At 40.1% G+C, this 13,684-nt stretch overlaps 1 protein-coding gene across 9 annotated transcripts in view; it reads left to right on the top strand.

The window, feature by feature from the left end:
- Positions 1–13,684, top strand: part of Gpatch2 (G-patch domain containing 2) — a 176,109-nt gene that overhangs the window by 104,703 nt on the left and 57,722 nt on the right. For all 9 annotated transcript variants that reach the window (XM_045149781.1, XM_045149814.1, XM_045149803.1 and 6 more), the window contains exon 6: positions 4,657–4,724. In XM_045149781.1, the coding sequence (XP_045005716.1) occupies positions 4,657–4,724 (68 nt within the window). The remainder of the gene's footprint in view (positions 1–4,656; positions 4,725–13,684) is intronic.

Genomic DNA, 13,684 nt, shown 5'->3' with positions numbered 1-13,684 from the left:
CCCCTTCCTAGCCATTTTTAAAAAGTGAAGATGAGTTTGCAGATTAGCAATTAAACTCCATTTTCTTCCAATTGTTTGCCCTTTTATTTCCCACCCCTGGGGTTTAAAGCCATATTTTTAATTTGTTATCGTGGAGTCATTTTCCACAATATCTGCCACATGCGTTTAACTGACACATTTGTTGAGTGCAGGAGCAGCCTTCTACAGAGCCTGCTAAACTAGAAGAGCATGTTTCCACAAAGGAATCAAATTCATACTTGTCCTGAGAGAAGCTAGAAACTTCTGGGTCTCACAAACTGGCAGGAAGCTGAGGCCTTGCCTCCCTCTAGCCTGGTGGCGAGGAGGATTTGAGTGGCCAGGCCTCACCAAACTGAAAAGCCTTCTTTTGCATATCCGCCTGCCATCACAGTGTCCGTCAGTGTGGGTGCTGGAGCAGAACTGACTTAGAAGGCAAATCAGATGCAGTTGAACCTGACACAAAAGTAGAAGCGGTGGGTGGGGTGAGCTATGGAGAGGCAGAAAAGAAGGGAGGGGTTTTGTGCGAGTTGCCGACCGTGATGAGTCTGAACAAGCGCGTCATCCACACTGGCAGCCGCGGTCTCAGTCACGCAGTTCAGGAAAGGATTTGTTTTACTCTGTAATGGTGAAAATGGGCACATTTGGTAATGGCAATGGACAGTGTTCTGCTGGTGTTTTGAGGAACAACAAAGTATCAGCATTATGACTCATCAGTGATGAGAAGAATAAGTTGCTGCTCATAATGTGCCTACTGAATTGTGAGAGCAGACATTCCTCATGGGCATCATTTACTAATTTCCGATGTGTTTTCACTTTTTGGGTTTATACAGCTGTGATTAATCCTTCCTCACTACTATGCTCCTGTTGCCTGAAGTGAATAACCTGAGTATAAATATCGGCTGCGGATGACATAAAGGTCATGTGGTCTAGAAAGCACCTGTTTCTTTGTGACTTTGAATGGTTTTGTTTGTTATAATTTGTTTTAAGCACAGGTATGAAAAAGTAATGCACTTCTGGAGTCATTTGGTGTGGCAATATTTAGTAAACAAATCATAAGAATTTAGGATTTGCGACGTCATGTTTGAGGCTATCATCACTAATGCTGTCTGATAAGATCAAGCTCCAGAGATTTTTTTTTGGAGTTTTTTAAAAATATTTTATTAGCATTTTCCATGATTATAAAAAAAATCCCATGTTAATTCCCTCCCTACCCCCCCCACCACCACTTTCCCCTTTGAAGCTCCAGAGTTGTAATAAGGAGAACTGTATCATGGAAACACTGTTTTTCATAAAGAGTCGAATACCTGTTCCTCCTCTTATAAAATGAAGTAAAATTTCTTGGCTGATAATAAACTTGACTATCTGATTATTTAATTGGATATTTAAAGTGAGCTTACTTTAATTTTTTTAATTTTTTTTTATCTTTTCACAATTTTTATTAACATTTTCCATGAGTGAGCTTATTTTTAGAAACTTGCTAATTCTTTCTAAAACTTTCCTAGGACTATTGGATGGCATATGTTTTGGAGAATAAAACAATGCTTATACTTAGCTGTTTAAGTATAAATTAATACTTTGATATTGAGAACGTTTTTGCACTTACTTTTATGCTGTGCCACTGTGCCACAGCCCAAGCCTTTTTAAATTTTTTTTGTTTATTTTTACTTATTTATTTGAGAGTGGCAGACAGAGAGAGAGAGTGAGGAGAGTGGGCGCGCCAGGGCTTCCAGCCACTGCAAATGAACTCCAAATGCGTGCGCCCCTTGTGCATCTGGCTAACGTGGGTCCTGGGGAATCGAGCCTTGAACCAAGGCCCTTAGGCTTCACAGGCAAGTGTTTAACCACTAAGCCATCTCTCCAGCCCTTGTTTTATTTTTTATAAATATTTATACCTTGAAATAATCAAAAAACAGCCATAATTTTTTGCAATTAAGTGTTTTTCTTGAAACATATAGCACCTGGAAGTGCCAACATGCAATAACCAGTCTTTTTTTTTTCTTTTGGTTGTTTGAAGTAAGGTGTCACTTTAGCTCAGGCTGTCCTGGAATTCACTATGGAGTCTCAGGAGGACCTCAAAACTCACAGTGATCCTCCTACCTCTGCCTGCCAAGTTCCAGGATTAAAGGCGTGCACCACCATGCCCGGCTTTTTGCCATAATCGGTCTTATTAAGCGTGTTTTAAAGTTTAAAGTGCTATCAGTCTTAAGCATGACACCGCTTTCCACATATTGAATTCTATATTACAAATTCAGATTTCAGGGTATCTGGTCATTAAAGTGAGAAAAGTTTCTGGTGATGACATGGCATTCTGAGAAAGGCCTGTAGCCTGGCCTGGCCAAGACCTTTATTCCTGATCTCAGTGTTGTTTTATTCTACTTTGAAATTCAAATATTTCCAGTGTTTGTATATCTGTGTCAAACATAACATGTGTGAAATAGCATGAAGGATATCCCTCCCTTTCCTAGAAGGCCATTGTAGGTGAATGTGTAAAATCATGTAAATATGCACATTTGGTACTATAAGCCTTCTGTGAATTATGCACTGCAATTGAATCAAGCTTATAGGACCTTAGACAGACAGATATATATTTTTTTTCTGAAAAATACACAGTAAGATTATTTCTGACTAGATTGAAAGCTCACATTTGTATTGGGTATAAATTTGTTATAAGTTGTTTTATTATATACCCTTCCATTGTTTTCATTGGCAATTTATCACATGGATGTATGTGAAATTTCTTCACTTATTAAATTTCAGATTATGTATTTCAAGCCATACCAAGCCTTAAGCATTTTTTCCATAAGTGCAGCTTCAGGTAAACAAGCAATTTTAGTCCTGAAAATAGGTTCTGCTTCTGTCAACACACTGTTTATTTTTCTCTGAGATAAAAAGTTCAGTTTTCTGATATTTGTACCAAGATAAACTCAGTAAACAAGATTAATATAGTGTGGAAAAGGTTGTCAGCAGCCCTGGCAAAGGAAATAAGTTGCCTGTACATAGAACACACTGTAAACTGAATAAAAGTGTCAGGCCCGCCCTGAGATAATGTGATCATGAACCACTAACACAGCATGACACAGGCTCAGGCGGCTTTCCTCACAGCCGTGCTGTAGAAAATGGATTACTGGATGCCAGGGATGCCCACCGGGCTAGCATGACGCCTCGCTCCTGGGTGCATGCAGGCTGTCGTCCCCCAGGCCAGCCATGCGCTCTCCTGTGGTGCTCCAGCCTTGGCCGTAATGTCAGCCACTGTCCACACTGAGTTCCAGAGCATGCCACTGTCCTTGTTCCCAAGGGACCAGGAGAAAGAATGCCCGAAAGTGTTTCTTGTAGAGCCATTTTACTGCCTCGTGATATACTTATACATATACATATGCTCATCATATACTTATACGCTATTGTATTTAAATGTTATTTTGTAATTAAAGAGGAATCTTCTATTATGATAGAACATAATATAAAGTCTTCCTGCCAGTGTATGCCTTGTTACTTGTGGTGGTAGAGTCATCCATGCATGGTGCTATTTCTGGTCCAGTTATGAACCTTCTGTAAGATTGAAATTCTTTAAAACAATGAGAGCAGCTGGGAGCATAAACAAAATATATGAATTTTTAAAATCAGATATCTAATTTTATTTAGAAACATAAGCAAAGTACTGTTGTTCCAGGTAAAATTGTATTTTATTGAATATAAATACGTTCATGTAGAAAGAATAAAAAGGATTATTCCCTCTTCCTTGACTTGACTGAACTATTGTGTACATTGGAATTTTTCCATTATAATGATAGAATTTATGTTTATAATTATATCAACTATGCTGTGAAATTGTCTACAAATGTTTGATCCAAAGATTTTCATCTCTTCAAGAATGATCTAAGTAAACCTCTTTCAACACAAAATTAAATACATGTGTAGTTAACAGTACTTGGAAGAGTCACCCCTATTTGTTTAGAATTATGTTATAAAGATAACTTTCAAACTAGTCTGGAAGTTGTAAAAATCTAACTGTGCCAGGCAAAATGGATCATTCTTACTTTAAAAATTGTATTTATTGGGCTGGAGAGATGGCTTTGTGGTTAAACACTTTGCCTGTGAAGCCTAAGAGCCCCGGTTTGAGGCTCCATTCCCCAGGACCCATGCACAAGGGAAACACGCATCTGGAGTTCATTTGCAGTGGTTGGAAGCCCTGGCATGCCCATTCTCTCTCTCTCTCTCTCTCTCTCTCTCTCTGCCTCTTTCTCTCTCTATGTCACTCTCAAATAAATAAATAAAAATGAACAACAAAAAAAATGAAAACAGAGAGAAAGAAAGAAGCAGAAAGAGAATGGGCATGCCAGGGCCTCCTGCCACTGCAAACAAATTCCAGGCATAAAGGGCGTTTTGTCATATGGTTTTATGTGGATGTTGGGGACTTGAGCCTAGGCCACTGGGCTTTGTAAGCAAGTACCTTTAACTTCAGAGCCATCTCTCTATCCCCCAAATGGATCTTTGCCAAGACTTTTGGCCCATATAATTTTGTCTTGAATTACGAATTGTTTCTGGTTCCTCCGTCATAGAAAGAGGCCTCCAGCACTTATACCCCTGGACTCCCTACAGTCTTTGATGAGGTAACTTGTTTGTTTTTACATCTTTCCTCAGACTCCCACTCCTGGAGCAGTCAGTAACAAGAGGATGGTTCACTCCTCCCCAGACTCCCGTCACCATGAGTGAGTGCTCGTTACGTTTGCGTAGACTGCTGGGTTCTCCACTTACATCTCGAGGAAGGTTCATAGGTATTTCTAAATGAAGCAAAGGTGATTCAGTGTTTGCCTGATTTCAAAAAGGAGCAAATACCACAACCAGTGATAATTGTGCAAGAGTCTTTGGAATGAAACCTTGACAAGAACTTAAGAATCTTTACCATCCTTATTTGTAATAGAGTTTGGAATAAATACCTTATTTTCTGAAATATATGCATTATCTAAAACCATGTAAAATTTCATGACATCAAGTAGCATCATGCCACTCTATTGACCCATCCTTGCCTCATGCATGCCCCAAGCCCTTCTATAGGGCAAAGCCCATGGCAAGGGACTGTTGTTTGTGGTACTTCTCCACTCTTTGCCCATCTCTGTAGGATCTGGTTATCGTATTGAAGAGCTATGACGGAATCAGAAGTTAGTTCTCTTCAGCAGCACAATAAAAAGACCATTAGATAATTTTTTAAAGTTAAGCAGTTTATTTGATATTAGCAAATTATTGATTGGATTTCTAGGTGATAACCCTGTTTCTAAGTAATCTTGCTGAAAATGCTTGTGTGTTTTTTTAGTTCAATATCATGTGTCTCTTTAATCATATGAAGTTGGTTGGACATAATGTGGGAAGGCATGAGGTTATTACTGAATATTTTTCCTGGTACACAATCTCATTAGGATCTATAGGTTCCTATTAAACTAAGTCATGTCTAAATATTGTTCAGATACAGTAAATTGATATCATGACTTTGCCTTTTGTCTTACCTGATTTCGTTTACTTTTATTATTTTATAAGACTTTCTTTTTTTTCTCTGAAACAAAAAAAAATTTTTGAAATCTGAGTGATCACTGAATGTTTTGTACAATTTCTTATTGATTTCCTCTTTTGATAAAATATAAAACAAAGGAATGTAGACTTAGAACTGTTTTTAAACCTAAAATTTTACTTGGTAAACACCATACAAGGTTCTGCCGAGCAAGACCGTATGTTTGTATTTTTACTCTTGCTGTTGTGGTCCTGGTGTCTGCGCAGCGCCCGGCGCCCGGCATCCTGAGAGGTGACCTCGACATGCCACTGTAAAACAAGGCACATGGGACTGATCTTGGCTGTGATGAGATGCCCTCCAGCACTTGGACAGTAGAGACAAAATCAGGTGTCTATAGTCATTTATGGTCATGTAACCTATTCAAGACAAGCCTGGGCTACCTGTCTCAAAAACCATGTATACCTAGCTTACATTGGATAATGCCAATGGGAGTATGGTTGCCAAACTCCCAGAGAAGGCTCAGCTGAGACTCCATCTCCAGCCCTTTCTCTTCAGGGCATCTTAGTCAATCAAAGAAGATGCTCTGGGCATAGAACTCATGTGTCCTTGTTTTAAGCTCCTCAGGTAATTATTCCCAGAGCATATAGATCACTGTTCTCTCACCACTTAGATTGAAGTCTCGGGGTAGTTTGACTCCTGCACTGTCTTCTTGCCACTAATGGTCTCTTCAACATCTGGCCCTGATGCCTTCTTTTCCATTTCTACTCCATGACCTTCACTCAAGCTCAGTTGTCTTTCATGTCATTCCAGCCTCTGTGGCTGTTTCAGTCTCTGACCTTCTACTAGATCTGTGGCTCAAGTTCAGTTCTGATCATCCCGTTCCCTTACCTTGTCAGAGTCAAACTTCCCCAGTAGTCCAGGGCCAGTAGCCTCTCACCTTCCTTCGCATCCTCTCTTTCATAAAGCCTTTGGACCAGCTGGTATGTTTCTGTTCCTTCCATCTGAGACCACAAGCAGCAGATGCCCTTCTGGGGAGCTGCAGCTATCGCGGCCCATTACTTGGTGGTAAACTGGGTCTTTCTCATTTACATTCAGTAGTTCAGTAGTCACAGGTGTTTGGGGACCAAGCTGGCTAGTTGTTTGGGCATGGAGCTTGCTTTGAACATTTTGTTGGTTTCTGTTTTGTCTGGGTTTTTTGTTGTTGTTTTGTTTTGTTTTGTAATATAATGCCAGCATGTGCTGCTGGCCTCAATGTTCTCACTAAATCCTGCCCGTATTTGAAAGTTTCTATGCTGAGGTGTTTGTAACAACAAGGGAACTTAAGTTATAAAGAAATCTTTGAACTTTTCTTTGGGCTATTATTCTCTGCCATAGATATTCTACAGGGAGGTATTAGGATCTGTGCACGTGACAAGCTGGTGAGATGGCTCAGCAGTTAAAGACATCTGCTTGCCAAGCCTGCCGGCCTGGTTCTATTCCCCAGCATTCACATAAAGCCAGATAGGAAGTATTGCGTGAATCTGTGATTCCAATGCCTACAACAATGGGAGGTTCAGCCAGGAGAATCCAGAGCTCATGGGAAGCTATGTCAGATATTCATGCTGTCTGGCAGTTTATTTGCAGCTCCAAGAGACCCTGTCTCAAAGAATGTGGAGTACAGAGTACAGACACCTCAAAATTGTCCTCTGGCCCCCACATGCACATAGTGGCACACATATGCATACACACACACAAACACACACACACAAATAATAAATAAAGATTTTTAAAAAACAGTTGTACACAAGAACCTTAATTTTATGGACACTGTTACTTATTATATTTAACTCTGAGCTTCTGCCCATTTTCTAGTCTGGTTTTCCAGTCTCTGTTTCTCTAATTATGAGATTTATTTAATTCAGATTTTACTTTGTAGCCTGTTTTAGAACATCTTTATTGTCATCTCTACATTCAGGTCTGTCCCTTTGTATATAAATAATGGGCAAAGTTGCCTTCAGGTCCTACTATCTACAAAAGAAGCCACAGGACATGCATGAAAATTTTATTTTACAGAAGTACATACACAAAAAGACATTTTACACACCCCCCACCACACACACATCTCACAGGTCAGTTGTGCTTTGCTGGCATCTTTCTAGAGGCTTTCCTCTCTGCTTTAAAACAACTCCAGTTTGTTTTATTTTGTCTCTTGCTGCCTGAGGAGGAAACCAGTATTTGAAATTGTCCTGTAATTTCTTTAACACAACGAAGTATACAGTCTGTACACGGTAAGCCAGAGTAATCTTAGTAGACAGTCAGTGCACAGGGTAGACCAAAGTAATTATTGCACACAGTCAGCACACCGGGTATGCCCAGTCGTCTTGATTAGGCACGTGCTTCCTGCTTCTGCTAGATGAAGTGGTCCAACTGCCTTTGCGCTTCTCCGATGTAACCTGCTTCCTAAGTCAGATATCTAGAAGTGACTCTCTCTCTCTCTTTCTCTCTCTCTTTCTCTTTCCTCAAATTCAGCTTTCCATTACTGGGACAAAATCGGTTTATTTCAGCTTACAGCTCCGTCATGCTGGGAAGGCATGGTGATAAGAGCTTGAGAGAGCTGGTCACATTGTGCCCTCAGTGAGGAAGCAGAGAGTGGAACAGTGAATATGGCTGCACAGCCAGCTCTCATCTTTTTGTACAGGCCAGGACCCAAGCCCATGGAATGGTTCAGCCCACACTTAAAAGTTGAGATTCCCCCCTCAACCTAATCAAGATAATCCCTCACAGACATGTACAGCAGCTATCTAAACTCTAAAATGCCTGACAGGTGACAGTCAATGTAAACCATCACAACTTGTGTTCCTTGGAAATCTGTAGTGCTCACAACCAGGATGCTGGTCACCATTAGCTTTAAGAAGGTTCATCTCCAAATCCCTTGCTTCCAAAGATGGGGAAATCAGCAGCTGGTTAATTGGCTGGTTCCTGAAGGAACAAAACATCACAATTGCCTTTCTTCCACTTTATGGTAAAAAGACACCCCACCCCATTCTCCGATTTTGAACTGTAGTGCAAAGTTAGGAAGTTACAAATAGAAACATCCCAAATACTGTGCTGCCTTTGTTTTATGTTAGGACATTGAATTTGATGACTAAGTGGCAAAGTATTTTGCAAATTAGGTCATTCTTATTCTTTTTAGTAGCTGACAGATTGGAAGAAAAGCTTTGTCTCAGAAAGCATTGAAGTTTCACAGCATCAAATGACTGACTAATCTTACTGGATTCATCTTATTTCTACTTACTAGTTAGAATTGACAAGGTTTCAACAAAAGTAGAATTGATATTGCAGACACTATCAGGGATATAGAGAATCAGTGGGAAAAGTTCATTCATGATGGTTTCTAATAAAATCCATTCCTTATGTTTAGTATTGTTAAGCTTTATTTGTGCCAATCCAGTTTGTTGAATATGACTTGCAGACTTTCAGTAATTGATCATCCACTCAGAGCTGTGAGCATGGACACACCTTTCAGAATAAATTTAAGCTGATTACTTTTATAGTCATAGGAAAATTTTCTCTTTATGTATATAGACTGTTGCCAAAGACTATGCCAGAGGAACTAATAAAAATATTTAGACCACAAGTCTATAGTAGGGTAAAATTTGGTGAAGTAGCAAATTAAAAATCAATGACATAAAATGTTGAGTCTTTAAAGAAAGTATGAATCTTGTCTAAGTTTCCCTTTTGAAATGGATGTTTATGGATACCAACTTATAGTAAGTTAGATACTAAAGAGTATATTTTTTAAAGTGCATGATAGTTTTATTTTAGAATATAAATAGAATAGAAAATTAAGTTCTTTGCAAATACTTAATTTGTGTTGAAACATCCTCAATATTTTATACAAATTTATGAGGAGGATATTTTCATAATCACCTTACATATTTGCTTAAAAATGATCAAGACCTCTGTTGTATATAGAATGCTTTCAGGACAAAATAACAGAATGTCCTGAAAATAATGTTCTAAACCCATAGTGGTTATGTCTGGAAGGAGGCATTCCGAGGTTCCTAGGGGGTGCTGCTAGAATCTGCTGCTTCCTCCTCTAGGACTATATGCTTTTCTCCAGATTCCCAGAAAGTCTCTACATGGCCTAGATTTCCCTTTAAGTTGTTATTCATACTGGTTTGTGAAACTTGTTACATGATTCTCTGGGATATAATACATTCTTTATTCCCATTTAGCGTACTTGGCAAGGTTTGGGTGCTGATCATGTTCTTCCGGTCTCTTGTGGTATCCTCCTTGTCACTTCCCATACTGACCATAGTGGCCTGGGCAGGTTTCCAAGTTCCACTGCTAGACAGTGATTGAAATGCACCAAGGCACTGACTGCACATTTGTTGGGTAGACTTGATAACTGACAGAAGAAGCAAGTACTGGAGGCCACGTGGAGTTTAGATCCAGCTGCCTGGTTTCCAGAGCTGAGAACATGAAACATGTATTCCTTACCTTGATGAATTCATCATAACAGATATATCCCAGTTCATACAGGATATGCCTTTCCTAAAGTCACACGTTTTAATTGTATTTAACCAAAAACCAATTAAAAACACAAATACATTGTCCAGTTGTTTACCTGAGAGTTGGTCTATGCTTTTTGGAACAGAGCCTGAAAACTCTTAGATTCACTTCCCCAAGAGTGAACCTGCTGCTGCCAGTGCCTCTCCCGTTCCTGTGGCCTCTGCCTCTGCTGTTCAGTAAGAACACCCATGTGTGAACAAAGGACAGACTACATGGAAGTGGGGAACAGGGGACTTTGACATTTAAAAAAATAAATAAATAACTAAAAACTCCTTAAACATGCCATGGGCTGGGAAGGTAACTAGATGGTTAAGGGCACTTGCCTGCAAAGCCTACCTGCCCAGGTTCAGTTACCAGTACCCACATAAAGCCAGATGCACAAAGTGGAGTGCCCTGACATACCCATATCTATATTTCTCTATCTCTGATTCTCTCACATACAAATAAATAATAAATTGAACATTTTCTCAAAGTAAGGGACTTGGGCCAGAACCAGTGATCTTTGCTGACCTAGAACACACCATTCATTCTAAGCCCACATAGTGCTTTCAACATTTCTGTGGATAATTCATTACTTTTAACATCCATTGCTTTCAACATAGTTAATATAGCTCATGAACACATACACTGTTCTGGGTTAGGAGTGTACCCAGATCACTGAGGAAAGAACATGGCTTAAGTTCATGTCAACATCTCTTAACATTCCTTGTCAGTATTGGCTGTTCAGGGCAAGGGAAATCTAAGACATACTTACGGTTGCATTTACCTAAGCAAGCATCCCACAGAAATATTCTCAGAAAATTTACTTGTAAGGTCCAATAGAAGGACACCCACAGCTCTTTCCAGTGGTTCATTCTCATAGTTCATTTCCACAATATAGTAAGTACCTGTTGTGTACTTGGTAACAGGCTAACCCTTTAAGGGCATCTTACAAGTAATTTGTGGTGGTTTAAATGTAAAAATTTCCCTATAGCCTCAAGTGCTTGTGATTAAGCTTCCTACCTGGGGGTTGAGCTTTGCTGGAGGAATTGTGTCACTGGGGGCAGACCTTTAGTATTATTAATCCAGCCCTACTGGATGGTGAGAGCTGCCTCACTCAGCTTTCCTTCCTACTTCTTGTGGCGATGTGAAAGCCCAGCTTCTGCTCTGCCATGCTGAAACTTCCTCTCAACTAAGCCTGAAATAAATCCTTTCCTCTATAAGCTGCTTCTGTTCAGGTGTTCTATCCCAATAACAGAAAGCTAACTGCTGCATAACCCCTTTAGTATTATTTAATATTTAGTATTATTTAATATTTTTGTATGGACATTTGGGAACCCAAACTAATTATTGTGTATCACACACACACACACACACACACACACACACACACACACACACAAAATTGAAGCTCGCTAACTACTATATCCTTCAACTATAAGAACCTGAATGAATCATGAAAGGCGCCTCCCCACCCAATGCGCTCAGTTTTCTACCTTCAGTGAATAATACAGCAGCTAGAGTTGGGGAAACTCTGTCCTCAGTCTCACATCATTCCTTTATCCACTTTCGCAGGAGGTCTTCCTGAGTACACAGCATAGAACGAGACAGGCATGATCGCTGTCCTCACGGTACTCGCTGACGTCATTCCATAGGCTTACACATGAATGTATGCTTGTAAAAGCACAGACAATGCATTATTGTGTTCTGAGCTGAATGTTCTAATCTGCTTTACTGAATTTGAAATAGATATAGAACCAGAGAAGGTTTCTGAGACCTCAAAGAACTATGTGAATTGAGTCTGAGAATAACATATGATGCAAAGAAAATCACACATTCTGCATTCATTGATTTCAATTAATTCTGAAGCAGATTAAACACGTATCATGTGAAGACCAGCAGCCTAGGCCTATTGCACCAAGTTAAAGATTGTTTTCTCTTGTGATCAGTGGAAGCCCCACTCACGAGTCTTGAGTGTGCTCATTCAGTGTGATGAAGCCCACTCTTGGTTTCCACAGTGAGGCGTCTGCCTGTATCTACAGCACCCTCGGGTGGGATTTCTGCCAGGACCCGGTTCTTGGCCACACAGCTTCCTAACACTGATCCTTGTTCCCTGACCTATGAAACTCTGATCGTAGATATGGGGTTAGGAGCTTGGCATATATTCCTACTTCTGTGTCTCCATTTTATTTATTTATGTATTTATTTATTTTTGGTTTTTTGAGGTAGAGTCTTATTGTAGTCCATGCTGACCTACAATTCACTATGTAGTCTCAGGGTGACTTTGAACTCACAGAAATACTCCTACCTTTGCCTCCTGAGTGCTGGGACTAAAGGCTTGCACCACCATGCCCGGCTTTATTTTATACTTTGTGATATGGGCTGTGTAGCTCACACATACCTTGAACTCATGATCCTCCTACCTCAGCCTCCTGAGTGCAGAGGTTACAAATGTCTACTTCCATGCCCAATGCTTCCTTATTATGGATTCCTTCATACTTACAAATCGCATTTAAAAAAAAAACCAAACAAACAGGTTCACAAGTAAAATGTTTAATGTAGAAGTATGCATAAAATTTTCAACACCAATTTGATTTTCAACAGTGACCCGTTTTGACTGACCAGTGCTATGCATTGAAACTTTGTACAGTATTGTATGTGTTCTATACCTAAACTAAACATAGTATGTCCCCAGACCACATGAGTTTTTAACACTGGAAATGTGACTATTCTAAATGAGGAGCTTGGTATTTAATACAGCTCAGGGTAGCCAATTGCTACTATGTTTTGAGAAGTACAGACGTAGGTTTGTGTGATTGTATTTATGACGTATGTTAAGTATAATTGTGCTTCTGGGTCAAAAAATGGAAGTTTATTTCTAACAGTGAAAATTTGTATTACAAGTTTAGATAGTATTTTCTTTCTGATAAGTACATTGTTTGATCCCTCAGTCAAGAATCTTGGTGATGGTTTTGTCCTTTACCTAGGTGTAATATTGACTGCTCATGAAATCCTACCCATCTCTGCTCCCCGTAGTTCTCTCTAAGGGTAGAGAAAGGGATTGGGGAAGTCTAAAAGGAATTGGTTGTAGAACTCTACTGCGCAGAGGTTTTCATGAGCAAAGCTTCTGCTCCTCACACAGCACCCGCTCTTCTCTCCTGCATGAGCACTGCAGGGCCGCTGCCTGTCGCCAGTGGAGTCGGCGGCGAGCAGACTGAAAGGAAATAATGCACGGCAGGCTTAGCTTCCACGCCCACCCACCTGCGCACCTGCCCCGCAGGGAGTCCTGAGCCTGGAGGCTGTGTCCAGCTCCTAAATGTGAGAGCACACCACCCACCTGTGCTTCAGCCTCTCCATCACTGCCCATGTTTCAGCCTCTCATACTTCCTGCCCCAGGTGTTTCTCTCTCTATTGGTCTGTCTTCACGGGCACCTCCTCAGGACTGCTGAGGCTAGAGCTGACCAGGTTACATCCTTACAGAGGCACCTTCCCTCAGAGCGCATGTTTCTTTCTGAGCCCTTTGTGTAAACTTGACTCACTTTGCAAGGACCTTGTTACCTTTGTTTTTCATATTTGAACAATTTTTGTTATACATAGTTATTAAGCATATTTTCTCAACAAATAAATTCTATC

This window comes from Jaculus jaculus, chromosome 1, assembly GCF_020740685.1.
Source record: "Jaculus jaculus isolate mJacJac1 chromosome 1, mJacJac1.mat.Y.cur, whole genome shotgun sequence".
NCBI lineage: Eukaryota > Metazoa > Chordata > Mammalia > Rodentia > Dipodidae > Jaculus > Jaculus jaculus.
The sequence above is the reverse complement of the archived record's forward strand: the minus strand, read 5'-3'. Positions and strand labels throughout refer to the sequence as shown.